This window comes from Scyliorhinus torazame, chromosome 18 (assembly GCF_047496885.1).
Source record: "Scyliorhinus torazame isolate Kashiwa2021f chromosome 18, sScyTor2.1, whole genome shotgun sequence".
NCBI lineage: Eukaryota > Metazoa > Chordata > Chondrichthyes > Carcharhiniformes > Scyliorhinidae > Scyliorhinus > Scyliorhinus torazame.
Genome location: NC_092724.1, coordinates 91,353,613 through 91,380,441, shown reverse-complemented (window position 1 = coordinate 91,380,441; position 26,829 = coordinate 91,353,613). Strand labels below are relative to the sequence as shown.

Here is a 26,829-nt window from a genome sequence, read left to right as displayed (position 1 = left end):
ATGTACCCCCATTCTTGGCTATCTGGATCCCCAAGTAACGAAAGTCCCTTGTTACCTTCCTCAGCGGAAAGTCCTCTATTTCTCTGCTCTGCTCCCCTGGATGCACCACAAACAACTCACTTTTCCCCATGTTCAGTTTATATCCTGAGAATTCTCCAAACTCCCGAAGTGTCCGCATTATCTCTGGCATCCCCTCCGCCGGGTCCGCTACATATAACAACAAATCATCCACATACAGAGATACCCGGTGTTCTTCTCCTCCTCTAAGTACTCCCCTCCACTTCTTGGAACCCCTCAATGCTATTGCCAGGGGCTCAATCGCCAGTGCAAACAATAATGGGGACAGAGGGCATCCCTGCCTTGTCCCTCTATGGAGCCGAAAGTATGCAGATCCCCGTCCATTCGTGACCACACTCGCCACTGGGGCCCTATACAACAGCTGCACCCATCCAACATACTCATCTACAAAACCAAATCTCCTCAACACCTCCCACAAATAATCCCACTCCACTCTATCAAATGCTTTCTCGGCATCCATCGCCACCACTATCTCCGCTTCCCCCTCTGGTGGGGGCATCATCATTACCCCTAGCAGCCTCCGTATATTCGTATTCAGCTGTCTCCCCTTCACAAACCCAGTTTGGTCCTCATGGACCACCCTCGGGACACAATCCTCTATCCTCATTGCCATTACCTTGGCCAGAATCTTAGCGTCTACATTTAGGAGGGAAATAGGTCTATAGGACCCGCATTGCAGCGGGTCCTTTTCCTTCTTTAGGAGAAGTGATATCGTTGCCTCAGACATAGTCAGGGGCAGCTGTCCCCTTTCCTTTGCCTCATTAAAGGTCCTCCTCAGTTGTGGGGCGAGCAAGTCCACATATTTCCTGTAAAATTCAACTGGGAATCCACCCGGTCCCAGAGCCTTCCCCGCCTGCATGCTCCTAATTCCTTTCACTACTTCCTCTATTTCAATCTGTGCTCCCAGTCCCACCCTTTCCTGCTCCTCCACCTTGGGACATTCCAGCCGGTCCAGAAAGCCCATCATTCTCTCCCTCCCATCCGGGAGTTGAGCTTCGTATAATTTTTTATAAAATGCCTTGAACACTCCATTCACTCTCTCCGCTCCCCGCTCCATCTCTCCTTCCTCATCCCTCACTCCCCCTATTTCCCTCGCTGCTCCCTTTTTCCTCAATTGGTGGGCCAGCAACCTGATCGCCTTCTCCCCATATTCGTACTGTACACCCTGTGCCTTCCTCCACTGTGCCTCTGCAGTACCCGTTGTCAGCAAGTCAAATTCTACGTGTAGCCTTTGCCTTTCCCTGTACAGACCCTCCTCCGGTGCCTCCGCATATTGCCTATCCACCCTCAGAAGTTCTTGCAGCAACCGCTCCCGTTCCCTACTCTCCTGCTTTCCTTTATGTGCCCTTATTGATATCAGCTCCCTCCTAACCACTGCCTTCAGCGCCTCCCAGACCACTCCCACCTGGACCTCCCCATTATCATTGAGTTCCAAGTACTTTTCAATGCACCCCCTCACCCTTAGACACACCCCCTCATCTGCCATTAGTCCCATGTCCATTCTCCAGGGTGGGCGCCCTTCTGTTTCCTCCCCTATCTCCAAGTCCACCCAATGTGAAACGTGATCCGAAATGGCTATAGCCGTATACTCCGTTCCCCTCACCTTCGGGATCAACGCCCTTCCCAAAACAAAAAAGTCTATTCACGAATAGACTTTGTGGACATAGGAGAAAAACGAAAACTCCTTACTCCTAGGTCTACTAAATCTCCACGGGTCTACTCCTCCCATCTGCTCCATAAAATCTTTAAGCACCTTGGCTGCTGCCGGCCTCCTTCCAGTCCTGGACCTCGACCTGTCCAGCCCTGGTTCCAACACCGTATTGAAATCTCCCCCCATTACCAACTTTCCCACCTCTAGGTCCGGGATGCGTCCTAGCATACGCCTCATAAAATTGGCATCATCCCAGTTCGGGGCATATACGTTTACCAAAACCACCGTCTCCCCCTGTAGTTTGCCACTCACCATCACGTATCTGCCCCCGCTCTCCGCCACTATAGTCTTTGCCTCAAACATTACCCGCTTCCCCACTAATATAGCCACCCCCCTGTTTTTCGCATCTAGCCCCGAATGGAACACCTGCCCCACCCAACCTTTGCGTAGTCTCACCTGGTCTATCAGTTTCAAATGCATTTCCTGTAACATAACCACGTCTGCCTTAAATTTCTTAAGGTGTGCGAGTACCCGTGCCCTCTTTATCGGCCCGTTCAGCCCTCTCACGTTCCACGTGATCAGCCGGGTTGGGGGGCTTCCCCCCCCCCCCTTGTCGATTAGCCACCCCCTTTTTCCAGCTCCTCACCCGGTTCCCACGCAGCTGTGTCCCCCCCCCCCAGGCGGTGCCCCCCCGCCCATCCCACCCCATGCCAGCTCCCCCCTCTCCCCAGCAGCAGCAGCCCAATAATTCCCCCCTCCCACCCACCCCCGCTAGATCCCCCACTAGCGTAGTTACACCCCCCATGTTGCTCCCAGAAGTCAGCAAACTCTGGCCGACCTCGGCTTCCCCCCGTGACCTCGGCTCGCACCGTGCGACGCCCCCTCCTTCCTGCTTCCCTATTCCCGCCATGGTTATCATAGCGCGGGAACCGAGCCCACCCTTCCCCCTAGGCCCCGCCCCCAATGGCCAACGCCCCATCTCCTCCACCTCCTTTACTCCCCCCACCACCTCCTGTGGAAGAGAGAAATGTTACCACATCGCAGGATTAATAACATAAAACTCCTCTTTCCCCCCTTTTTTACCCCCCTCTTCGCCCCCCATACTCGCCCCACCACTTTGTTTCAAACGTTCTTTTTTTTAATAACCCACTCATTCCAATTTTTCTTCCACGATAAACGTCCACGCCTCATCCGCCATCTCAAAGTAGTGGTGCCTCCCTTGATATGTGACCCACAGTCTTGCCGGTTGCAGCATTCCGAATTTTATCTTCTTTTTGTGAAGCACCGCCTTGGCCCGATTAAAGCTCGCCCTCCTTCTCGCCACCTCCGCACTCCAGTCTTGGTATACGCGGATCACCGCATTCTCCCACTTACTGCTCTGGGTTTTCTTTGACCACCTGAGGACCATCTCTCTGTCCTTATATCGGAGGAATCTCACCACTATGGCTCTAGGAATTTCTCCTGCTCTCGGTCCTCGCGCCATCACTCGATATGCTCCCTCCACCTCCAGCGGACCCGCCGGGGCCTCCGCTCCCATTAACGAGTGCAGCATCGTGCTCACATATGCCCCGACGTCCGCTCCCTCCGCACCTTCAGGAAGACCAAGAATCCTTAGGTTGTTCCTCCTCGCGTTGTCCTCCAGCGCCTCCAGCCTTTCCACACATCGTTTATGGTGTGCCTCGTGCATCTCCGTTTTCACCACCAGGCCCTGTATGTCGTCCTCATTCTCGGCAGCCTTTGCCTTCACGACCTGAAGCTCCCGCTCCTGGGTCTTTTGCTCCTCCTTTAGCCCTTCGATCGCCTGTAATATCGGGGCCAACAGCTCCTTCTTCATTTCCTTTTTGAGTTCTTCCACGCAGCGTTTCAAAAACTCATGTTGTTCAGGGCCCCATATTAAACTGCCACCTTCCGACGCCATCTTGGTTTTTGCTTGCCTTCCTTGCCGCTGCTCTCAAGGATCCACCGCAATCCGGCCACCTTCCTCTCCTTTTTTCATCCGTATCCAGGGGGGATTCCCTTCTGGTTCACCGCACAGTACTTTTAGCCGTTAAAATTGCCGTTGGGGCTCTTATTAAGAGCCCAAAAGTCCGTTCCACCGGGAGCTGCCGAAACGTGCGACTCAGCTGGTCATCGCCGCACCCGGAACCGTCATGGGTCATTAATATTGAGAGCAGCAATGATATAATACGGTTCTAGTTTGTGTGCGCTCTATTGGTGATCCCACCACAATTATTAAACAAACCAGAGAGTACAACATTGTGCAATATCGTTAATTTGACAGGAAGATAGGGCAGCACGGTGGCACAGTGGTTAGCAATGCTGCCTCGCAGCGCCAAGATCAAAGGTTCGATCCCGGCTCTGGGTCACTGTCCGTGTGGAGTTTGCACATTCTCCCCATGTTTGCGTGGGTTTTGCACCCACAATCCAAAGATGTGCAGGGTAGATGGATTGGTGATGCTAAATTGCTCCTTAATTGGAAAAAATGAATTGGGTAATCTAAATATTTTTTTACAAATTTGACAGGAAAGTATCCCATTTGTTTTTTATAACTCTGTGCAGATGATAGCACTGATTTTGATGACTGCCTCAGCCCTCATTAGCATGTTATGCACATTGCACCATCTGGGCACGGTGACAGTAAATTCGTATTTGGGGATTGATTCAATATTTCCAACCCAGATAAACTGCTCAAGATCTTTTCCATTCTGTAGAACTAGAAGAAGACATCTTTTGCCTGGGGGCATGATATTGTTCAATATAATTATTTAATGCAAGGGGTGCAATTGAATTCAATATTTTATCAGTAATATCACAAGGTAGAAAGATCAAATTATTCCTGAACAACAAAGTGGAACAGTTGGATAATGTATCATTCACTATCATTGAGAAGTGTTGGAGCCCTCCGGTGTCTCTGTGCGACATAACTTTCCAGAGGCCAGAGGGGAGTGACTGAATGGTTCACAATTGTACCTGTGTTTTCTTGATCAGAAAGTCTGTAGATTCTGCTGATTGCTGCTTCTCACTACAATATATTTTCAGTTTGTTGTATGCAATACAACCTCAAAATACTCAAAAAAGCACCAAGATAGAGTGGGATAATGGAATAATGGGAAATTAGACAGAAGGACAAGATTGAATTTAATGGAAAAGACCCTCAAGAATCATATACATATGAAACTGGTCGCTGATTTACTATGAGCCCATTACGCACTCCTGTACTACTCACACAGTCTCCATTAGCAACAAAATGAACAGAACTCGAGCCATGATTGCATCCTCTGTTCACAAGATAATTATGGATGACAAGGGCTATCTAGCCCAGCTCATCTTATCCATCCCAGAATGACACACAAACACATGTATTAGGAGATGATCATTCAACCCCTTGAGCCTGCTCTGCTATTTGTTGACCTGCTCTCTGCTGCCGCTTCTAGCCCAAAGACTCCACACAGCCTAATGTATCTCCATTTAAAAGGCGTCAGAGTCCGCAATTCTCCATATAAAAGCCGGTAGCGGCCGTTGGATGCTTCTCCCGCGATCAGGACCACTACAGGAACATCAGAAGCAATCGCTCCGCGACTCTCCCAACACCTGCCCAAGCCCTGCCTTAGCCAATATTTACCCCTCAACCAACTTTACGCGAAAGCAACTCAACTGGTCTTTCATCTCGCTGGCTGTTTGTGGGATCTTGCTGTGACCAAATTCAACGCCGAGTTGGCTTCCATAATGAGAGGGTCCACATGTCCCAGGTAATTTTTAAAAAAAGTTTTGAGACACATCAGGATGTCCTCCGGTTATGAGAGGTGAAACCGCTCTTCTCCAGGTGTATGAAATTGGCTTCAATCGGCAGCCCACTGAACCCACACTCGATTTTACTCTTCCATTGACTCCATGCTGCTGAGGCCAGTTCAGATGTCAGAATCAGATGGATTGAAGTTTATGAGAAAGTTGCTGAAAGACCTTGATAGGATAAACAGAGAAAAATTACATCCGTAAGGAAAATCCTTAAAATAAGAGCTAGGCCATTCAGGGGAGTTGCTGAGAAGCATTTCTTCACACACCGTGTGGTGGAAATCTGGGATTGTCTTCTTGCAGAAAACAAGACTGTAATGATATGTACATAGGTACACCAGTGAAGGGTTAATTATTACATCTCAGTGTAATTCAAACACTAGAGGGCACCACCAGTTCCCAGTATAAATATCAGGGGCGGGATTCTTCCGTAATCGGCGGGGCGGTCAACTCCGGCGGGACGGGCAACTCCGGCGGGAAGGGTTGGCGTGAACCACTCCGGCGTCGGGCCACCCCAAAGGTGCAGAATCCTCCGCGCCTTCAGGGGCTAGGCCCGTCCCAGAGTGGTTTGTGCCCCGCCACCCAACGGGAAAGGGGCTTGGCGCCACGCCAACTGGCGGCAAAGGACCTCCGCTGGCCTACGCGGGTTGGCGCATGCGCGGGAGCGCCAGCGTGTGCTGGCGTCATCCCCGCGCATGCGCAGAGGGCTTCATTTCCGCACCAGGAATGGCGGAAGAATAGAGTGCCCCCACGGCACAGGCCCACCCACGGATCGGTGGGCCCCGATCACGGGCCAGGCCACCGTGGGGGCACCTCCCGGGGCGAGAACCCCCCCCCCCTCCAAGAACCCCGGAGGCCGCCCACGCCGCCAGGTCCCGCCGGTAAGGACCTAATCCAATTTACGCTGGCGGGACTGGCAAAAGACGGGCGGGACTTCGGCCCATCGCGGGCCGGAGAAATCGTGCAGCCCCGGGGCCCATTGAGTCGCGCCGGGCCCCGCCGTTCTCCGAGGCGGGCGGCGCGACTCACGCGGGGCTCATTTTTGGGGGGCCGGAGAATTTGGAGGACGGCGGGGGTGGGATTCACGCCAAACCCTGGCGATTCTCCAACCTGGCAGGGGGTCGGAGAATCCCGCTCCCAGATCTCAGGAAATTTTGGGTAGTGTTAGCAGAAGAGAAGCATTGATTACAGCTCAAGGAATAGTTTAGATTAGAGAGAAGTAGCACGAGGGCAGCACGTTAGTATAGTGGTTAGCCCAATTGCTTCACAGCTCCAGGGTCCCAGGTTCGATTCCCAGCTTGGGTCACTGACTGTATGGAGTCTGCACGTTCTCCCCGTATCTGCATGGGTTTCCTCCGGGTGCTCTGGTTTCTTCCCACAGATGTGCAGGTTAGGCGGATTGGCCATGCTAAATTGCCCTTAATGTTAAAAGATTTACTGGGTTACGGTGGGGGTGGGGGCTTGGGTAGGGTGCTCTTTCCAAGGGCCAGTGCAGACTCAATGGGCCAAATGGCCTACTTCTGCACTGTAAATTCTACGAATTAGTTAATTCTAGATCATAGATTACTGTTTAACAGACTCATTCTTACTTTATTAGTAGTTATAGCTCTGTGGGGTTTGCAAACTCTATTTAATTTAATTGTTATTCAATAAATCAGTTTTGCTTCAATCTAAAGATTGGTGGTTTCTTTATAATCAAATCATCCGACCATTCTGGATCACAAGGCAAAGAATAACGACATATTACCACAAAGCGTAATATAACAGAGACTGATAGATTTTTTTTTTAAATTGAGCATATTAATATATAGTTATCTGTTAGATACAGCACTTGGGGCGAAGGGGATCAAAGAATATGGGGGGAAGATGGGATCACAATATTGTGCTGAATGATTGCCATGATCATAGTGAATGCCGAAGTAGGCTCAAAGAGCTGAACGGCCTCCTCCTGCTTCTAATTTCTATACTTCTATATTCGAACCAATATTATCCTTGCATTTAAGTAGCATCTTTAAGAACATCTGGATCTCCTTTTTTATTCAAATTTAGAGTACCCAATTATTTTTTTTTCCCAATCAAGAAGCAATTTAGCATTGCCAATCCACCTAACCTGCACATCTTTGGGTTGTGGGGGTGAACCCCACACAGACACGGGGGAATGTGCAAACTCCACACGGGCAGTGGCCCGGGGCCGGGATCAAACCCGGGTCCTCAGCAACATCTGGATATCCTAACATGCTTTAAAACCAATGAGGTATCTTTGAAGTGGAGTCACTGTTGTAAGGTAGGAAACAAAGCAGCCAGTGTTTCCATAGCTACATCCCACAAAGAGCAAATGTGATTACAACTCAGTAATCTGGCTGAGGGATGAATAATAATTGGCAAGGACATTGGGGAGAACCTACCCTGCTCGTCTTCAAACTAGTTCAATGGAATCTTTTACACCCACCTGAGGAGGGGGGAGCACTGCAGTTTGACTGAGTCAGGTCCCCAAAACCACCCTGTTAAGGGGAAGCGGTGGCGTAGTGGTATTGTCACTGGACTAGTAAACCAAATACCTAGAGTAAGGCTCTGAGGACCCAGGTTCGAATCCCGCCATTGCAGATGGTGGAATTCAAATTCAATAAAAATCTGGAATTAAAAGTCTGATGGTGACCATGAAACCATTGGTCGATTGTTGTAAAAACCCACCTGGTCACTAATGTCCTTTTAGGGAAGGAAATCTGTCATCCGTACCTGATCTGGCCTACATGTGACTCCAGACCCACAGCAATGTGGGTGACTCTTAAATGCCCTCAAGGGCAATTAGGGATGAACAATAAATGCTGGCACAGCTGGTGACACCCACATCCCATAAATAAACATCGGCATCTCTGAAATCTCGATATCCCCAATCTACATTCTTCAGAGAGCAGAGACACAAGCTGGCAGAGACTGGCACATCATTACTTTGCCTGAACTCCAATGTTTAATCACAGGACGGCATAAACCACCTGAGGAATATTTAAGCGTCTGTCTCCACGGGCCTTCACTTTGTGCTAAGTGCATTCATGTTTATTAGCTTCAGGCCAGCTTTAATGGGACTTGTAATATCAGTCATTAACTAGTAATGAGATAAGGGATCACAAATTTACGGAGGTGTCCCTTTAACCGAGAACATTAATTAGATTGCTCCATTCATAATTACCAGATGGCCCAGAAATAGGGTGTAGGTTGTGGCTCTAACTGGAGAAGATCACCCCCGTGTGAATAAAAACCATATTGCATGTGATGATGCCCGAGCCCTGGATCGGATCACCCTCTGCTGGTAACATTTATCCTGCATATTTCAGGTTTATGTATGCAGATTGTCTGTTAAACGCACTGACACTGTGGTGATTCTTTCTCAATATTAAATGTGTTGTGAGTAACTGTGGAATATCACTGAAGAGAGAACGCTAATCGTCTACCAACTGTCCTGTCTTGAAACAATTCACACCCCTTTAACCTGTGATTATCCCTCTCTCCAGTTGATCCGTTTGGACCTGTAAAGACTTAATTACTTGCAAAGACTCGCATTCAAATTATCGTTTTGCCTCTTTGACTTTGTCTATATATATATATATATATATATATATATATATATGTTTCTGGAACCTACCTCTTCATTTACTTGAGGAAGGAGCAGAGCTCTGAAAGCTAGTGATTCGAAACAAACCTGTTGGACTTTAACCTGATGTTGTAAGACTTCTTACTGTGCTCACCCCACTCCAACGCCGGCATCTCCACATCACTGAAGAGAGAGATTAATGGTCTCACACTGCAGTGTGTTGATTCCTCGGTGATTCGGATGAAAATTTGTTTTATGGTTTACAGGCGATGGTTATAGTGTGATCCCTCTCTGCAGAATCCGCTCACTGTGGGAACTCCTCACTACAGGATCCCCTCTTTGAAGGATCACCTCACTGTGGGATCCCCTCAATGCGGGATCCCCTCACTGTGGGATCCCCTCTTTGAAGGATCTCCAATATAAAGGACCCCTCACTCGGGATCCCCTAAATGCGGGATCCCTTCATTGTGTGATCCCCTCAATGTGGGATCTCCTCAATGCAGGATCCCCTCACTACGAGATCCTCTCTCTGTGGGATCCCCTCACTGCAGGATCCCCTCACAGCAGGATCTCTCACTGTGGGACCCCTTCTTTGAAGGATCCCTTCACTGTGCGATCTCCTCACTATGGGATCTCCTCACTGTGGGATCCCCTCAATGTGGGATCCCCTCAATGCGGGATGCCCTCACTGCAGGATCCCCTCACTACAGGATACCTCTTTGAAGGATCCCCTCACTGTGGGATCCCTTCACTGCAGGATCCCCTCATTGCGGGATACCCTCATTGAGGGATCCCCTCACTGCAGGAACCCCTCTCTGTGGGATCCCCTCACTGCAGGATCCCCTCACTGCGGGATCCCCTCACTGAGGGATCCCCTCACTGAGGGATCCCCTCACTGCGGGATTCCCTCACGCGGGATTCCCTCTCTGTGGGATCCCTTCCCTGCGGGTGCCCCTCACTGTGGGATTCCCTCACTGTGGGATCGCATCACTGTGGGATCTACTCACTGCAGGATTACCTCTCTGTGGGATTCCCTCACTCCAGGATCCCCTCTCTGAAGAATCCCCTCATTGCTGGTCCCCTCTCTGTGGGATCCCCTCACGCCGTCACTGCGGAATCCCCTCTCTGTGGGTTCCCCTCACTGCGGGATCCCCTCACTGTGGGATCCCCTCACTATGAGATCCCCTCACTGCAGTTCCCGTTAGTGCGGGACCACCTCACAGTGGGATCCACTCACTGTGGGATCCACTCACTGCAGGATCCCCCACTGCAGGATCACCTCACTGCAGGATCCCCTCACTGCGGGATCCCCTCACTATGAGATCCCCTCACTGCAGATCCCCTTAGTGCGGGACCATCTCATTGCTGGATCCACCCAGTGCGGGATCCACTCACTGCGGGATCCACTCACTGCGGGATCCCCTCACTGCGGGATCCCCTCACTATGCAATCCCCTCACTGCAGATACCGTTAGTGCGGGACCATCTCACTGTGGGATCCACTCACTGTGGGATCCCCTCACTATGCGATCCCCTCACTGCAGATACCGTTAGTGCGGGACCATCTCACTGTGGGATCCACTCACTGTGGGATCCCCCACTGTGTGATCTCCACACTGTGGGTTCCCCTCCATGTGGGATCCCATCAATGTGGGATCCCCTCAATGCGGGATCCCCTCAATGCGGGATCCCCTCAATGCGGGATCCCCTCAATGCGGGATCCCCTCAATGCGGGATCCCCTCACTGTGGGATCCCCTCACTGTGGGATCCCCTCACTGCAGGATCCCCTCACTGCAGGATCCCCTCACTGCAGGATCCCCTCATTGCAGGATCCCCTCATTGCAGGATCCCCTCATTGCAGGATCCCCTCATTGCGGGATCCCCTCACTGCGGGATCCCCTCACTGCGGGATCCCCTCACTGCGGGATCCCCTCTCCGTGGGATCACCTCATTGCAGGATCCCCTCACTGTGGGATCGCATCACTGTGGGATCGCATCACTGTGGGACCCCCTCACTGTGGGACCCCCTCACTGTGGGATTCCCTCTCTGTGGGATTCCCTCTCTGTGGGATTCCCTCTCTGTGGGATTCCCTCTCTGTGGGATACACTCACTGTGGGATTCCCTCTCTGTGGGATTCCCTCACTCCAGGATCCCCTCTCTGAAGAATCCCCTCATTGCTGGTCCCCTCTCTGTAGGATCCCCTCACTCCCTCACTGCGGGATTCCCTCTCTGTGGGATCCCCTCACTACGGGATCCCCTCACCTTGGGATTCACACTGCTCGATCCACCCACTGCGGGATCCCCTCACTGCGGGATCCCCTCACTGCGGGATCCCCTCACTGCTGGCCCCCCTCACTGCTGGGTCCCCTCACTGCTGGGTCCCCTCACTGCAGGATCCCCTCACTGCGGGATCCCCTCACTATGAGATCCCCCCACTGCAGGAACCCATTAGTGCGGGATCACCTCACTGTGGGATCCACTCACTGTGGGATCCCCTCACTGTGGGATCTCCACACTGTGGGTTCCCCTCCATGTGGGATCCCATCAATGTGGGATCCCCTCAATGCGGGATCCCATCAATGTGGGATCCCCTCACTGTGGGATCCCCTCACTGTGGGAACCCCTCACTGTGGGAACCCCTCACTGTGGGAACCCCTCACTGCTGGATCCCCTCACTGCTGGATCCCATCACTGCTGGATCCCCTCACTGCAGGATCCCCTCATTGCAGGATCCCCTCATTGCAGGATCCCCTCATTGCAGGATCCCCTCATTGCAGGATCCCCTCATTGCTGGTCCCCTCTCTGTAGGATCCCCTCACTCCCTCACTGCGGGATTCCCTCTCTGTGGGATCCCCTCACTACGGGATCCCCTCACCTTGGGATTCACACTGCTCGATCCACTCACTGCGGGATCCCCTCACTGCGGGATCCCCTCACTGCTGGCCCCCCTCACTGCTGGGTCCCCTCACTGCAGGATCCCCTCACTGCGGGATCCCCTCACTATGAGATCCCCCCACTGCAGGATCCCATTAGTGCGGGATCACCTCACTGTGGGATCCACTCACTGTGGGATCCCCTCACTGTGGGATCTCCACACTGTGGGTTCCCCTCCATGTGGGATCCCATCAATGTGGGATCCCCTCAATGCGGGATCCCATCAATGCGGGATCCCCTCACTGTGGGATCCCCTCACTGTGGGATCCCCTCACTGTGGGATCCCCTCACTGTGGGATCCCCTCACTGTTGGATCCCCTCACTGTGGGAACCCCTCACTGCTGGATCCCCTCACTGCTGGATCCCCTCACTGCTGGATCCCCTCACTGCAGGATCCCCTCATTGCAGGGTCCCCTCATTGCAGGATCCCCTCATTGCAGGATCCCCTCATTGCAGGATCCCCTCATTGCAGGATCCCCTCATTGCAGGATCCCCTCATTGCAGGATCCCCTCACTGCAGGATCCCTCACTGCAGGATCCCCTCACTGCGGGATCCCCTCACTGCGGGATTCCCTTCCCCTCATTGCAGGATCCCCTTCCCCTCATTGCAGGATCCCCTCACGGTGGGATTCCCTCACTGTGGGATCGCATCACTGCGGGATTACCTCACTGTGGGATCCCCTCACTGTGGGATACACTCACTGTGGGATTCCCTCTCTGTGGGATTCCCTCTCTGTGGGATTCCCTCTCTGTGGGATTCCCTCTCTGTGGGATTCCCTCTCTGTGGGATTCCCTCTCTGTGGGATTCCCTCTCTGTGGGATTCCCTCTCTGTGGGATTCCCTCTCTGTGGGATTCCCTCACTCCAGGATCCCCTCTCTGAAGAATCCCCTCATTGCTGGTCCCCTCTCTGTGGGATCCCCTCACTCCCTCACTGCGGGATTCCCTCTCTGTGGGATCCCCTCACTACGGGATCCCCTCACCTTGGGATTCACACTGCTCGATCCACCCACTGCAGGATCCACTCACTGCGGGATCCCCTCACTGCTGGGTCCCCTCACTGCAGGATCCCCTCACTGCAGGATCCCCTCACTATGAGATCCCCTCACTATGAGATCCCCTCACTGCAGGATCCCATTAGTGCTGGATCACCTCACTGTGGGATCCACTCACTGTGGGATCTCCTCAATGTGGGATCCCTTCAATGTGGGATCCCCGCACTGCGTGATCCCATAACCGTGGGATCCCCTCACTGAAGGATTCCCTCACTGCAGCATCCCTCACTGCAGGATCCCTCTTTGAAGGATCCCCTCACTATGGGATCCCTCAATGTGGGAATCCCTCACTGCGGGATCCCCTCACTGTGGGATTCCCTCACTGTGAGATGCTCTCTCTGTGTGATCCCCTCTCTGTGGGATCCCCTCACTGCAGGATCCCTCTCTCTGGGATCCCTTCACTGCGGGATCCCATCACTGCGGCATTCCCTCACTGTGGGATCCCCTCACTACGGGATCCCCTCTCTGCGGGATCCCCTCACTGTGGGATCCCCTCACTGCTGGATCCGCACACTGCGGGATCCCCACACTACAGGATCCCTCACTTTGGGATCCCCTCACTGGAGGATCCCCCTCACTGCAGGACCCCCTCACTGAAGGATCCCCTTGCCACGGGATCCCCTTACTGTGGGATCTCCTTACTGTGGGATCTCCTTACTGTGGGATCCCTCACTGCAGGATCCCCTCACTGTGGGATCCACTCACTGTGGGATCCACTCACTGTGGGGTCCACTCACCGAGGGATCCCCTCACTGTGGGATCCACTCACCGTGGAATCCACTCACCGCGGGACCCGCTCACTACGGGATCCGCTCACTACGGGATCCACTCACTGCAGGCTCCCCTCTCTGCGGAATCCCCTCACTGTGGGTACCCCTTACCGCAGGATCCCCTCACTGCCTCACTGCAGGATCCCATCACTGTGGGATCCCATCACTCCCTCACCGCGGGATCCCCTCACTGCGGGATCCCCTCACTCCCTCACTGCGGGATCCCCTCACTGCGGGATCCCCTCACTTCCTCACTGCGGGATCCCCTCACTGCAGAATCCCCTCGCAGCGGGATCTCCTCACTCCCTCACTGCGGGATCCCCTCACTGCAGAATCCCCTTGCAGCGGGATCTCCTCACTCCCTCACCGCAGCTCCCCTCACTGCGGGATCCCCTCACTCCCTCACTGCGGGATCCCCTCTCTGCGGGATCTCCTCACTCCCTCACCGCGGGATCCCCTCACTGCTGAATCCCCTCGCAGCGGGATCTCCTCACTCCCTCACTGCGGGATCCCCTCACTGCTGAATCCCCTCGCAGCGGGATCTCCTCACTCCCTCACTGCGGGATCCCCTCACTGCTGAATCCCCTCGCAGCGGGATCTCCTCACTCCCTCACTGCAGGATCCCCTCACTTCCTCACTGCAGGATCCCCTCACTGCAGAATCCCCTCGCTGCGGGATCCCCTCACTCCCTCACTGTGGGATCCCCTCACTCCCTCTCCATGGAGATTCCTTGCACGCTTTCTCTGAGACCCTCTTGCACCCTCCTTGTGCGCTCTGTCTGTGGTGTCCCTGAACTCCTCCATCTGGAATTCCCATTATACTAACTGCATGCAGCTCATTAGAGCCCAGTTAATCCTGACACTCTTTTCATTTCAGATTGTTGATCAAGGCCGGGATTGATGCAAACAAAGTGGCTAAAACGGGGACAGCTCTGCACGAGGCAGCACTGTGCGGCAAGACTGAGGTGGTTCGGCTGCTCCTGGACGTAAGTCTGGTCACCGTGCGGTTAACTCTGGAATATCGTGTATACTCTGAGTCCACTAACTCTCTAATAACTGATGAGAGAGGAAAGGAGCTGTCAGTCTCCCAACACCCCCGATCACACTGACACACTCTGGCTGCCTTTCTCCCAATCGATCGTTCCATTGCTTCACCTCATTGTCATTCCGCAAACACCCCAGTCTCTCGTGCCCTCCTGCCCTCTTGTTTACTCTTCTGGCTCGAGCTTTCCGTGCACCACCCACTGTCTTTCATTCCCTCCAGCTCCAGTCTCTGCAATCCCTTTCCTGGATCATTATTGAATGAAAACACCTGACTGGTGCAGCTCCAACAACACTCAACAATCTCGACACCATCTGGGACAACGCAGCCCACTTGATTGGCACCACGCCCTCCACTGTAAACATTCATTCCCTTCAACACCACGCACAGTAGCAGCAGTGTAAGGTGAACTCACCACAGTCCCAGACGACCATTGGCTGCATTGCCCTTTGAGGGAGAGAGCTGACTGCTGGTGATTTAACCTGAGGATCACTACACCTCAGGCGAGGGGCAAGGTTGAGAAGGCCTTCATGAGCAACATCTACAAGCAACTCACCAAGGTTCCTTCGACAGCACCTTCCAAACCCACGACCACTACCATCTAGAAGGACAAGAGCAGCAGATACCTGGGAACCCCACAGCCTGGAGGTCCCCCTCCAAGTCACTCACCACCCTGACTTGGAAATATATAATCGTTCCTTCACTGTTGCTGGGACAAAATCCTGGAACTCTCTCTCTAACAGCACTGTGTGTGTACAGGGTGTAAAGTAGAGTGCTGAGTACGCAGCCTTGCGGGGCCTGATATTGAGGACTATCGTGGGGAATATTCCATCACGCTCCTGACTTGTGCCCTGTAGATTGTGAAAAGGTATTTTGATCAGGAGGTGAGATACACAATGCAGAATCCCCAACCACTGATCTGCTCTTGTATCCACAGTATTTATGTATCTAGTCCAGTTCAGTTTCTGGCCAATGGTGACCCTCAGGATGTTGATAGAGGGGGATTCAGCGATGGTAATACCATCGAATGTCAAGGGGGCCTGGTTGGATTCTCTCTCGTTGGAGATAATCATTGCCTGGCGTTGTGTTGTACGAATGTTACTTGTCAATTATCAGCCCAAGTCTGAGCATTGTCCAGGTCTTACTGCATTTGGACACGGCCAGCTTCAGTAGCCGAGGAGTCGCGAATAGCACTGAATGTTTAACGATGTAAATAGCACCTTGATTGCTGTTTTAGGTCAGAACCGGGCGATGATCATTCCGAGCACTTCCGCTGTTGATGGAGTAGAGGTCCGCAAAGCGAAGTGTTCAGCTATTTCAATGGGGGCAGTGGGGGGGCGGGGGGGGGGGGGGGGGGGCACGGGACATGAGGAGGGCCGAGGTTTGACCTCAGCATTTACCCCAACTCAACCCCGATTCCTCTTTGCAGGCTGGCATTGACGTCAACATCAGGAATACTTACAACCAGACAGCCCTGGACATCGTCAACCAGTTCACCACCTCTCAGGCCAGCAAAGAGATCAAGCAACTACTGAGAGGTAAATGGGGATGGGGCAGTGTCAGACACCGGTACCAGGGGTGGGGAATGGGTCGATATGAACGGAAGGGTACTGTCAATTTGGCAGGATGTCGCTGTTTGGAGTTTGCTGCTGAGTTTTTGGGGAATTTCATTGAATTTACAGTGCAGAAGGAGGCCATTCAGCCCATCAGGTCTGCACCAGCCCTACCCAAGCCCACCCCCCACCCTCCCTGTAACTCAGTAACCCCACCCAACCTTTTGAATACTAAGGGAAATTTAGCATGGCCAATCCAGCTAACCTGCATATCTTTGGAGTGTGGGAGGAAACCGGAGCACCCAGAGGAAATCCACGCAGACGCGGGGAGAATGTGCATATTCCGCACAGATAGTGACCCAAGCCGGGAGTCGAACTTGGGACACTGGAGCTGTGGAGCAATGTGCTAACCATTATGCTACCGTGCTGCCCTCAATGTACTGCTGGGCTGTACAGAAGCATACTGTTGGGTTGTGGGTAGTCTACTGGGTTTTGAGAACCTGCTGGACGTTTTGGGAGGTCTGTTGGTTTGGGAAAAGCTTCCCAACAGCGGCCATTCTTGTTTAAAGACAGGTGATGGAGAAATGTTGGGATAGCCTACGCAACATGAAGATCATAGTCATCGATCTAGAGAAGGCTAATATCTGGGAGCCCAGAGAGGCAGTCTGGAGATGTGCTAGAATTTGTGCAGTCATTGAGAAGTATGTATGACTATTACAGGACAGGTGCAAGGAGTGCCAGGCAATAAGAAGCTGTATGGGAGAGAGTGAGAGTTACAAAGCCAAAGTTAGATTACACCGAGGATCCATAGAACTCCTACAGTGCAGAACGAGGCCATTTGGCCCATCGGGTCTGCACCTGCCCTTTCTCTTCCTTATTTTTAAATTTAGAGTAGCCAATTATTTTCCTTTTCTAATTAAGGGGCAATTTAACATGGCCAATCCACCTAACCAGCACATATTTGGGTTGTGGGGATGAAACCCACGCAAACATGGGGAGAATGTGCAAACTCCACACGGACAGTGACCCAGGGCCGGGATTCGAACCCAGGTCCTCAGCGCTGCAGCCCCAGTGCTAACCACTGCACCACATGCCATGCCTATTGTCATGTTTGTTCGAACTGAGCTAGTGAGATGGAAAGTTCCATGGTCGACAATGTTTGAGCTATTAGGTGGGGATGTTGAGAGCATGACCGGTTATCTGGAGAGCTGGAGAAAAGCACTGGGATAAATATGAAGATCAGTGAACCAGTGACCCAATTTACAGGCTGCTAGTTTGGGTTTGGGGAAGAGGATCAGAGTGAAGGTGTAATGATTACACGGGAAGAACTCGGAGAAAGTGAATAGTTCTAAGTATCTGAGGTCAGGGGTGGCAGAAGATGGAAAAATGAAAATTAAGCAACAAATTAGCCCTGGTTGGAGTAATTGGAAGATGTGCAGTGGAGTGTTATGTCAATTAGTACAGAAACGTGGGCAACATCAAGGCAAGAGAACAACAACTGGATACTAATGAGATGCAAATGCTGAGATGTATATGAGGAGTAACAGGAAAGGATAAGATTAGCACATTGGTGTCAGAAAGAAGAGGTTGAAATGGCATAGTCATCAGAGAGAGAGAGAGAGGAAAGGCAGTGAAGTGAGTAATGGAGGTGGGACTGCCAGGAAGGAGGAGAAAACGAAGGCTCAAGAACAGTTGGAAAGATGCGGTGGCGAGGGATGCAGCAGGATTGGAGAAGGAATGGGTGACTGGCAGGAGGAGTTGGGGAAGAGTGATCAACCAAAGTTGTGGTGACCTCATGTACAATGGGAGAAGCTGAATGATGAAGAATTAGACAAATAAAAGCAAAATACTGCGGATGCTGGAGATCCAAAATAAAAACAGAAAATGCTTGATAAACACAGTGGGTTTGACAGCATCCGTGGAGCGAGAATAAGAGGGCGACACAGTGGTTAGCACTGCTGCCTCACAGCGCCAGGGACTCTGGTTCGATTCGGGCCTTTGGTGACTGTTTGCACGTTCTCCTCGTGTCTGCATGGGTTTCCTCCGGGTGCTCCGGTTTCCTCCCACAGTCCAAAGATGTGCAGGTCGGATGGGGTTATGCGGTTAAGGGGCGGAGAACTGGGCCTAGTTATGGTGATCTTTCAGAGGGTCGGTGCAGTCCTGATGGACTGAATGGCCTCCTTCTGCACGGTAGGAATTCTTAGCTTTTCGAGTCCACGTGACCTTACCTAACTGTAGAAGGGTCATGTGGACTCAAAACATTAACTCTTTACGTCTCCACAAAATTAGACAAATGGGGCTGGGATACAGAAGGGAGAATATATTCCATCAGGTACAGTACAGAATTACAAATAAATAACCTGGATTCATATAACCAGCCAACACACGCAGCGAGTAATTTGACTTAGTACCAAGGTGGCTGCTATAGAATACAGTTTTGGGAATGTTGAACCTCATGTACAGTCATACTGTTTATCATCGTCTGAGATTCTCTTCCCAACAGAGGCCTCTGGAATCCTGCAGGTCCGAGCCCTCAAGGATTACTGGAACATGCATGACCCCACTTCACTCAATATCAGGGCCGGGGATGTTATCATGGTAAGTAACGATAGGAGAATAGCAGCCTCTGTGTACATTGAAGAGAATAGCAGACCCTGTGTACATTGAAGAGCACAGCCGCCTCTGTGTATATTGAAGTGAATGGCAGCCTCTGTGTACATTGAAGTGAATAGCAACCTCTGTGTACATTTGAAGAGAATAGCAGCCTCTGTGTCCATTGAAGAGAATAGCAGCCCCTGTGTACATTGAAGAGAACAGCAGCCTCTGTGTACATTGAAGAGAATAGCAGCCCCTGTGTACATTGAAGAGAACAGCAGCCTCTGTGTACAGTGAAGTGAATAGCAGCCTCTGTGTACATTGAAGAGAATAGCAGCCCATGAACATAGAACATTACAGCGCAGTACAGGCCCTTCGGCCCTCGATGTTGCGCCGACCTGTGGTACATTGAAAAGCATATCAGCAGCCCCTGTGTACATTGAAAAGCATATCAGCTCCTGTGTACAATGAAGAGAATGTCAGCCTCTGTGTATATTGAAGTGAATAGCAGGCCCTGTGTACAGTGAAGTAAATAGCAGCCTCTGTGTTCACTGAAGAGAATAGCAGCATCTGTGTACACTGAAGCGAATAGCAGCCTCTGTGTACATTGAAGTGAATAGCAGTCCCTGTGTACATTGAAGAAAATAGCAGCCTCTGTGTACATTGAAGAGACTAGCAGCCTCTGTGTACATTGAAGAGAATAGCAGCATCTGTGTACACTGAAGAGAATTGCAGCCTCTGTGTACAGTGAAGTGAATAGCAGCCTCTGTGTACATTGAAGAGAATAGCAGCCCATGAACATAGAACAGAGAACATTACAGCGCAGTACAGGCCCTTCGGCCCTCGATGTTGCGCCGACCTGTGGTACATTGAAAAGCATATCAGCTCCTGTGTACAATGAAGAGAATGACAGCCTCTGTGTATATTGAAGTGAATAGCAGGCCCTGTGTACAGTGAAGTAAATAGCAGCCTCTGTGTACATTGAAGAGACTAGCAGCCCATGTGTACATTGAAGAAAATAGCAGGCCCTGTGTACATTGAAGTGAATAGCAACCATGGAGTACATTGAAGAGAATAGCAGCCCCTGTGTACAATGAAGAGAATATCAGCCCCTGTGTACATTGAAGAGAATAGCAGCATCTGTGTACAATGAAGAGAATATCAGCCCCTGTGTACATTGAAGAGAATAGCAGCCTCTGTATACAATGAAGAGAGTATCAGCCACTGTGTACATTGAAGAGAATAGCAGCCCGTGTACATTGAAAAGCATATCAGCTACTGTGTACAATGAAGAGAATGACAGCCTCTGTGTGTATTGAAGTGAATAGCAGGCCCTGTGTACAGTGAAGTAAATAGCAGCCTCTGTGTTCATTGAAGAGAATAGCAGCATCTGTGTACACTGAAGAGAATAGCAGCCTCTGTGTACATTGAAGAGAATAGCAGCCTCTGTGTACATTGAAGTGAATAGCAGCCCCTATGTACATTGAAGAGAATAGCAGCCTCTGTGTATACTGAAGTGAATAGCAGCCTCTGTGTATATTGAGGAGTATAACAATCAATGTGTACATTGAAGTGAATAGCAGCCTCTGTGTACATTGAAGTGAATAGCAGCCTCTGTGTGCATTGAAGTGAATAGCAGCCTCTGTGTATATTGAGGAGAATAACAACCCCAGTGTACATTGAAGTGAATAGCAGCCTCTGTGTACATTGAAGTGAATAGCAGCCCCTGTGTACATGGAAGTGAATAGCCGATGTGTACATTAAAGTGAATAGCAGCCTCTGTATATTGTGTAGAATAACAACCCCAGTGTACATTGAAGTGAATAGCAGCCCCTGTGTATATTGAAGTGAATAGCAGCCTATGTGTATACTGAAATGAATAGCAGTCCCTGTGTACATTGAAGAGAATAGCCACCTCTGTGTATATTGAAGTGAATAGCAGCCTCTGTGTATATTGAAGTGAATAGCAGCCTCTGTGTATATTGAAGTGAATAGCAGCCTCTGTGTACATTAAAGTGAATAGCAGCCTCTGTGTATATTGAGGAGGATAACAACCCAGTGTACATTGAAGAGAATAGCAGCCCATGTGTACATCGAAGTAAATAGCAGCCTCTGTGTACATTTGAAGAGAATAGCAGCCCATGTGTACATTCAAGAAAATAGCAGGCCCTGTGTACATTTAAGTCAATAGCAACCACAGTGTACAATGAAGAGAATACCGGCCCTGTGTACATTGAAGTGAATAGCAGGCCCTGTGTACATTGAAGTGAATAGCAACCACTGTGCACAATGAAGAGAATATCAGACCCTGTGTACATTGAAGAGAATAGCAGCCCCTGTGTACATTGAAGTGAATAGCAACCTCTGTGTACATTGAAGTGAATAGCAACCACTGTGCACAATGAAGAGAATATCAGACCCTGTGTACATTGAAGAGAATAGCAGCCCCTGTGTACAATGAAGAGAATATCAGCCCCTGTGTACATTGAAAAGCATATCAGCCACTGTGTACAACGAAGAGAATGGCATCCTCTGTGTACACCGAAGTGAATAGCAGACCCTGTGTACAATGAAGAGAATATCAGCCCCTGTGTATATTGAAGAGAATAGCAGCCCCAGTGTCCATTGAAGTGAATGGCAGCCTCTGTGTACATTGAAGAGAATAGCCGCCTCTGTGTATATTGAAGTGAATAGCAGCCCCTGTGTACATTGAAGTGAATAGCAGCCTCTGTGTATATTGAAGTGAATAGCAGACCCTGTGTACATTGAAGAGAATATCAGCCCCTATGTACATTGAAGAGAATAGCAGCCCCTGTGTGTATTGAGGAGGATAACAACCCAGTGTACACTGAAGAGAATAGCAGTGTCTGTGTACATTGAAGTGAATAGCAGCCACTGTGTACATTGAAGAGAATAGCAGTGCCTGTGTACATTGAAGAGAATAGCAGCATCTGTGTACACTGAAGAGAATAGCAGCCTCCGTGCACATTGAAGTGAATAGCAGCCCCTGTGTACATTGAAGAAAATAGCAGCCTCTGTGTACATTGAAGAGAATTGCAGCTCCTGTGTGCATTGAAGAGAATAGCAGGCTATGTGTACATTGAAGTGAATAGCAGCCGCTGTGTACAGTGAAAAGAATAGCAGCCCGTGTACATTGAAGAGAATAGCAGACTCTGTGTATATTGAAGTGAAATAGCAGCGTCTGTGTACATTGAAGATATTGGCCGCCTCTGTGTACATTGAACAGATTGGCCGCCTCTGTGTATATTGAAGTTAATAGCAGCCTCTGTGTACATTGAAGATAATAGCAGCCTCTGTGTACATTGAAGATAATAGCATCCTCTGTGTACATTGGACAGAATAGCATCCTCTGTGTACATTGGACAGAATAGCAGCCTCTGTGTACATTGAATTGAGTAGCAGCCCTGGGCTGGATTCTCCGCCGGCAGCGCATTCAGATCTGTGCATTTCCCGACGGCTTGGAGGTGCCTATAATGGGAAACCCCATCGGTCGCTGCCGGGATAGAGAATCCCACTGCCGGCGGGGTGGCGCCACCCCAGAAAACAGGTGCAGCAGGGCGGAGAATCCTGCCCCCCATCTACATTGAAGAGAATTTTAGCCCCCTGTGTACATTGAGGAGAATATCACCCCTGTGTATATTGAAGATAATCGCCCCCTGTGTACATAAAGAGAATAGCTGCCACTCTGTATATTGAAGAGAATACCGCTCCTGTGTACATTGAAGAGAATATGTTTGTACATAATATTATGCACGACCTCCGGTCTCTAGGTGGCATTGTAAACTCATCACGTCACCATGTGATCTGGGAGTTGGGAGTTGATCGTGCTGAGAGATAGATGTATTTGCAGTAGTTCCACAAGAGTTGTTTAGTGTTAGTTGGTTGTTAGTTTGTTTTATCCTAGTTATCTTATCACTCAGTTTGTTCTGCAATAAACTATTTTAAACTACATGTTCTGTAGTACATCTTTCACTTCGGCCAGTCTGCAGACATGACAGATTATTGCAATGAGGAGTTCTGGCTGTTGTACTTGACATTTTCTTGAATTTGTCTGGTAACAAAGACCATGTCAGAGGTTTCTCGGGAAAGTTTAAGGCCTCTCTGGGCCTCTGGGAGGACTTCCTCAACCACAGGGATGGCTGATTCAAGAGAATCTGTGTCAGCACTTTCCCGCTTATGGACCAGAGAAAAATACCCCGATAATTTCCACAGCATGATTTTTACTTCCTTCTTGAAGATAATTACTCTTTTTTTTTTTAATTTATAGAGTAGGCAATTATTTTTTTCTTTTCCCAATTAAGGGGCAATTTAGCATGGCCAAGCCACCAAACCAGCATCTCTTTGGGTTGTGGGGGTGAAACCCACGCAGACACAGGGAGAATGTGCAAACTCCACACAGACAGTGACCCAGGGCCAGGATTCGAACCCAGGTCCTCAGCGCCTCAGTCCCAGTGCTAACCACTGTGCCGCATGCCGCCCTAAAGATAGTTACTCTTGCTGCATTCCTGAAGATGGGGTAGTTCTCTTTCCTTACATAGGATGAGAGCATGCAGACTTGTGGTGAGCAAAATACCAGCTTTGAAGACTCTGCTGGGATGTAATTGGGTTCATTTTCCCTCATCAATTTGTTGCAACTCTACCATCATTGATGGTTCACCCATGGATTCTGGGGGATAGTCGGTGAATATCAGCTGCCTCTGTGGATTCATGGTTGAGGAGTTGTTCAAAATGTTTGTACCAGCATTGACAGATGAAGATAAACGCAGCTTGCAGACAAAAAGTAATTTGTCCATTTGACCTCTGACCATAGATGGTCCTTGTGGCTTCAAAACAGCTTTGCATGTCATGATAGGTTGGCCATGTTTCTGATGCCTGGAGCAGAAACACTGGGGGAAACGGGGTGGGAAAAGCCAATGCAAGTGGTCTTCCTGCAAACAATTGACTGGAAAATATATAGTTCGAGTACAATAGATGGGTCGTTTTTTGTACAGTGTGTGCAGGAGGGTTTCCTGAAACAATATGTTGACAGGCCAACAAGAGGCGAGGCCACGTTGGATTTGGTTTTGGGTAATGAACCAGGCCAGGTGTTGGATTTGGAGGTAGGAGAGCACTTTGGGGACAGTGACCACAATTCGGTGACGTTTACGTTAATGATGGAAAGGGATAAGTATACACCGCAGGGCAAGAGTTATAGCTGGGGGAAGGGCAATTATGATGCCATTAGACGTGACTTGGGGGGGATAAGGTGGAGAAGTAGGCTGCAAGTGTTGGGCACACTGGATAAGTGGGGCTTGTTCAAGGATCAGCTACTGCGTGTTCTTGATAAGTATGTACCGGTCAGACAGGGAGGAAGGCGTCGAGCGAGGGAACCGTGGTTTACCAAGGAAGTGGAATCTCTTGTTAAGAGGAAGAAGGAGGCCTATGTGAAGATGAAGTGTGAAGTTTCGGTTGGGGCGATGGATAGTTACAAGGTAGCGAGGAAGGATCTAAAGAGAGAGCTAAGACGAGCAAGGAGGGGACATGAGAAGTATTTGGCAGGAAGGATCAAGGAAAACCCAAAAGCTTTCTATAGGTATGTCAGGAATAAGCGAATGACTAGGGAAAGAGTAGGACCAGTCAAGGACAGGGATGGGAAATTGTGTGTGGAGTCTGAAGAGATAGGCGAGATACTAAATGAATATTTTTCGTCAGTATTCACTCAGGAAAAAGATAATGTTGTGGAGGAGAATGCTGAGCCCCAGGCTAATAGAATAGATGGCATTGAGGTACGTAGGGAAGAGGTGTTGGCAATTCTGGACAGGCTGAAAATAGATAAGTCCCCGGGACCTGATGGGATTTATCCTAGGATTCTATGGGAGGCCAGGAAAGAGATTGCTGGACCTTTGGCTTTGATTTGTATGTCATCATTGGCTACAGGAATAGTGCCAGAGGACTGGAGGACAGCAAATGTGGTCCCTTTGTTCAAAAAGGGGAGCAGAGACAACCCCGGCAACTATAGACCGGTGAGCCTCACGTCTGTAGTGGGTAAAGTCTTGGAGGGGATTTTAAGGGACAAGATTTATAATCATCTAGATAGGAATAATATGATCAGGGATAGTCAGCATGGCTTTGTGAAGGGTAGGTCATGCCTCACAAACCTTATTGAGTTCTTTGAGAAGGTGACTGAACAGGTAGACGAGGGTAGAGCAGTTGATGTGGTGTATATGGATTTCAGCAAAGCGTTTGATAAGGTTCCCCACGGTAGGCTATTGCAAAAAATACGGAGGCTGGGGATTGAGGGTGATTTAGAGATGTGGATCAGAAATTGGCTAGCTGAAAGAAGACAGAGGGTGGTGGTTGATGGGAAATGTTCAGAATGGAGTACAGTCACAAGTGGAGTACCACAAGGATCTGTTCTGGGGCCGTTGCTGTTTGTCATTTTTATCAATGACCTAGAGGAAGGCGCAGAAGGGTGGGTGAGTAAATTTGCAGACGATACTAAAGTCGGTGGTGTTGTCGATAGTGTGGAAGGATGTAGCAGGTTACAGAGGGATATAGATAAGCTGCAGAGCTGGGCTGAGAGGTGGCAAATGGAGTTTAATGTAGAGAAGTGTGAGGTGATTCACGTTGGAAGGAATAACAGGAATGCGGAATATTTGGCTAATGGTAAAGTTCTTGAAAGTGTGGATGAGCAGAGGGATCTAGGTGTCCATGTACATAGATCCCTGAAAGTTGCCACCCAGGTTGATAGGGTTGTGAAGAAGGCCTATGGAGTGTTGGCCTTTATTGGTAGAGGGATTGAGTTCCGGAGTCGGGAGGTCATGTTGCAGCTGTACAGAACTCTGGTCCGGCCGCATTTGGAGTACAGTTCTGGTCACCGCATTATAGGAAGGACGTGGAGGCTTTGGAGCGGGTGCAGAGGAGATTTACCAGGATGTTGCCTGGTATGGAGGGAAAATCTTATGAGGAAAGGCTGACGGACTTGAGGTTGTTTTCGTTGGAGAGAAGAAGGTTAAGAGGAGACTTAATAGAGGCATACAAAATGATCAGGGGGTTGGATAGGGTGGACAGTGAGAGCCTTCTCCCGCGGATGGATATGGCTGGCACGAGGGGACATAACTTTAAACTGAGGGGTAATAGATATAGGACAGAGGTCAGAGGTAGGTTCTTTACGCAAAGAGTAGTGAGGCCGTGGAATGCCCTACCTGCTACAGTAGTGAACTCGCCAACATTGAGGGCATTTAAAAGTTTATTGGATAAACATATGGATGATAGTGGCATAGTGTAGATTGGATGGCTTTTGTTTCGGTGCAACATCGTGGGCCGAAGGGCCTGTACTGCGCTGTATTGTTCTATGTTCTATGTTCTAAACAAGATACTCAGAACAGCCTCATTATAACAAACACCTTCTTCCACCAGAAGGCCAAATACAAACCCACATGGAGACATCCTGGATCAAAACACTGATGCCTCCTGGATTAAGTCTGTGTTCAGGTCAAAGATCTGAGTGATATCTGTATTCCTCAAGCCATGCATGGGATTGATCCCTGCTGGAAAGATCAATGATCTGTCCAAATGGCGATGAACATCCACCAAGCACCAAGACATCACAAGGTAAAGGTCCAAGAAGAAGATCAATGTCCCAGCCCTAACGCAGCTCGATCGAAGAGAGGAATTCCAAACACAGCGCATGGCCAATCTGGAAACTCTTCACACATCCAATCCAATTCCCAAACTGTGGAATCAAATAGCGTCAGCTGTACTTGACCCCA

The 26,829-nt window shown here is 50.1% G+C and overlaps 1 protein-coding gene across 5 annotated transcripts in view; it reads left to right on the top strand.

The window, feature by feature from the left end:
- Window positions 1-26,829, top strand: part of LOC140395367 (caskin-2-like) — a 463,341-nt gene that overhangs the window by 363,134 nt on the left and 73,378 nt on the right. For all 5 annotated transcript variants that reach the window (XM_072483024.1, XM_072483023.1, XM_072483027.1 and 2 more), the window contains 3 exons: window positions 14,745-14,853; window positions 16,339-16,447; window positions 18,966-19,060. In XM_072483024.1, coding sequence (XP_072339125.1) covers window positions 14,745-14,853; window positions 16,339-16,447; window positions 18,966-19,060 — 313 coding nt within the window. The remainder of the gene's footprint in view (window positions 1-14,744; window positions 14,854-16,338; window positions 16,448-18,965; window positions 19,061-26,829) is intronic.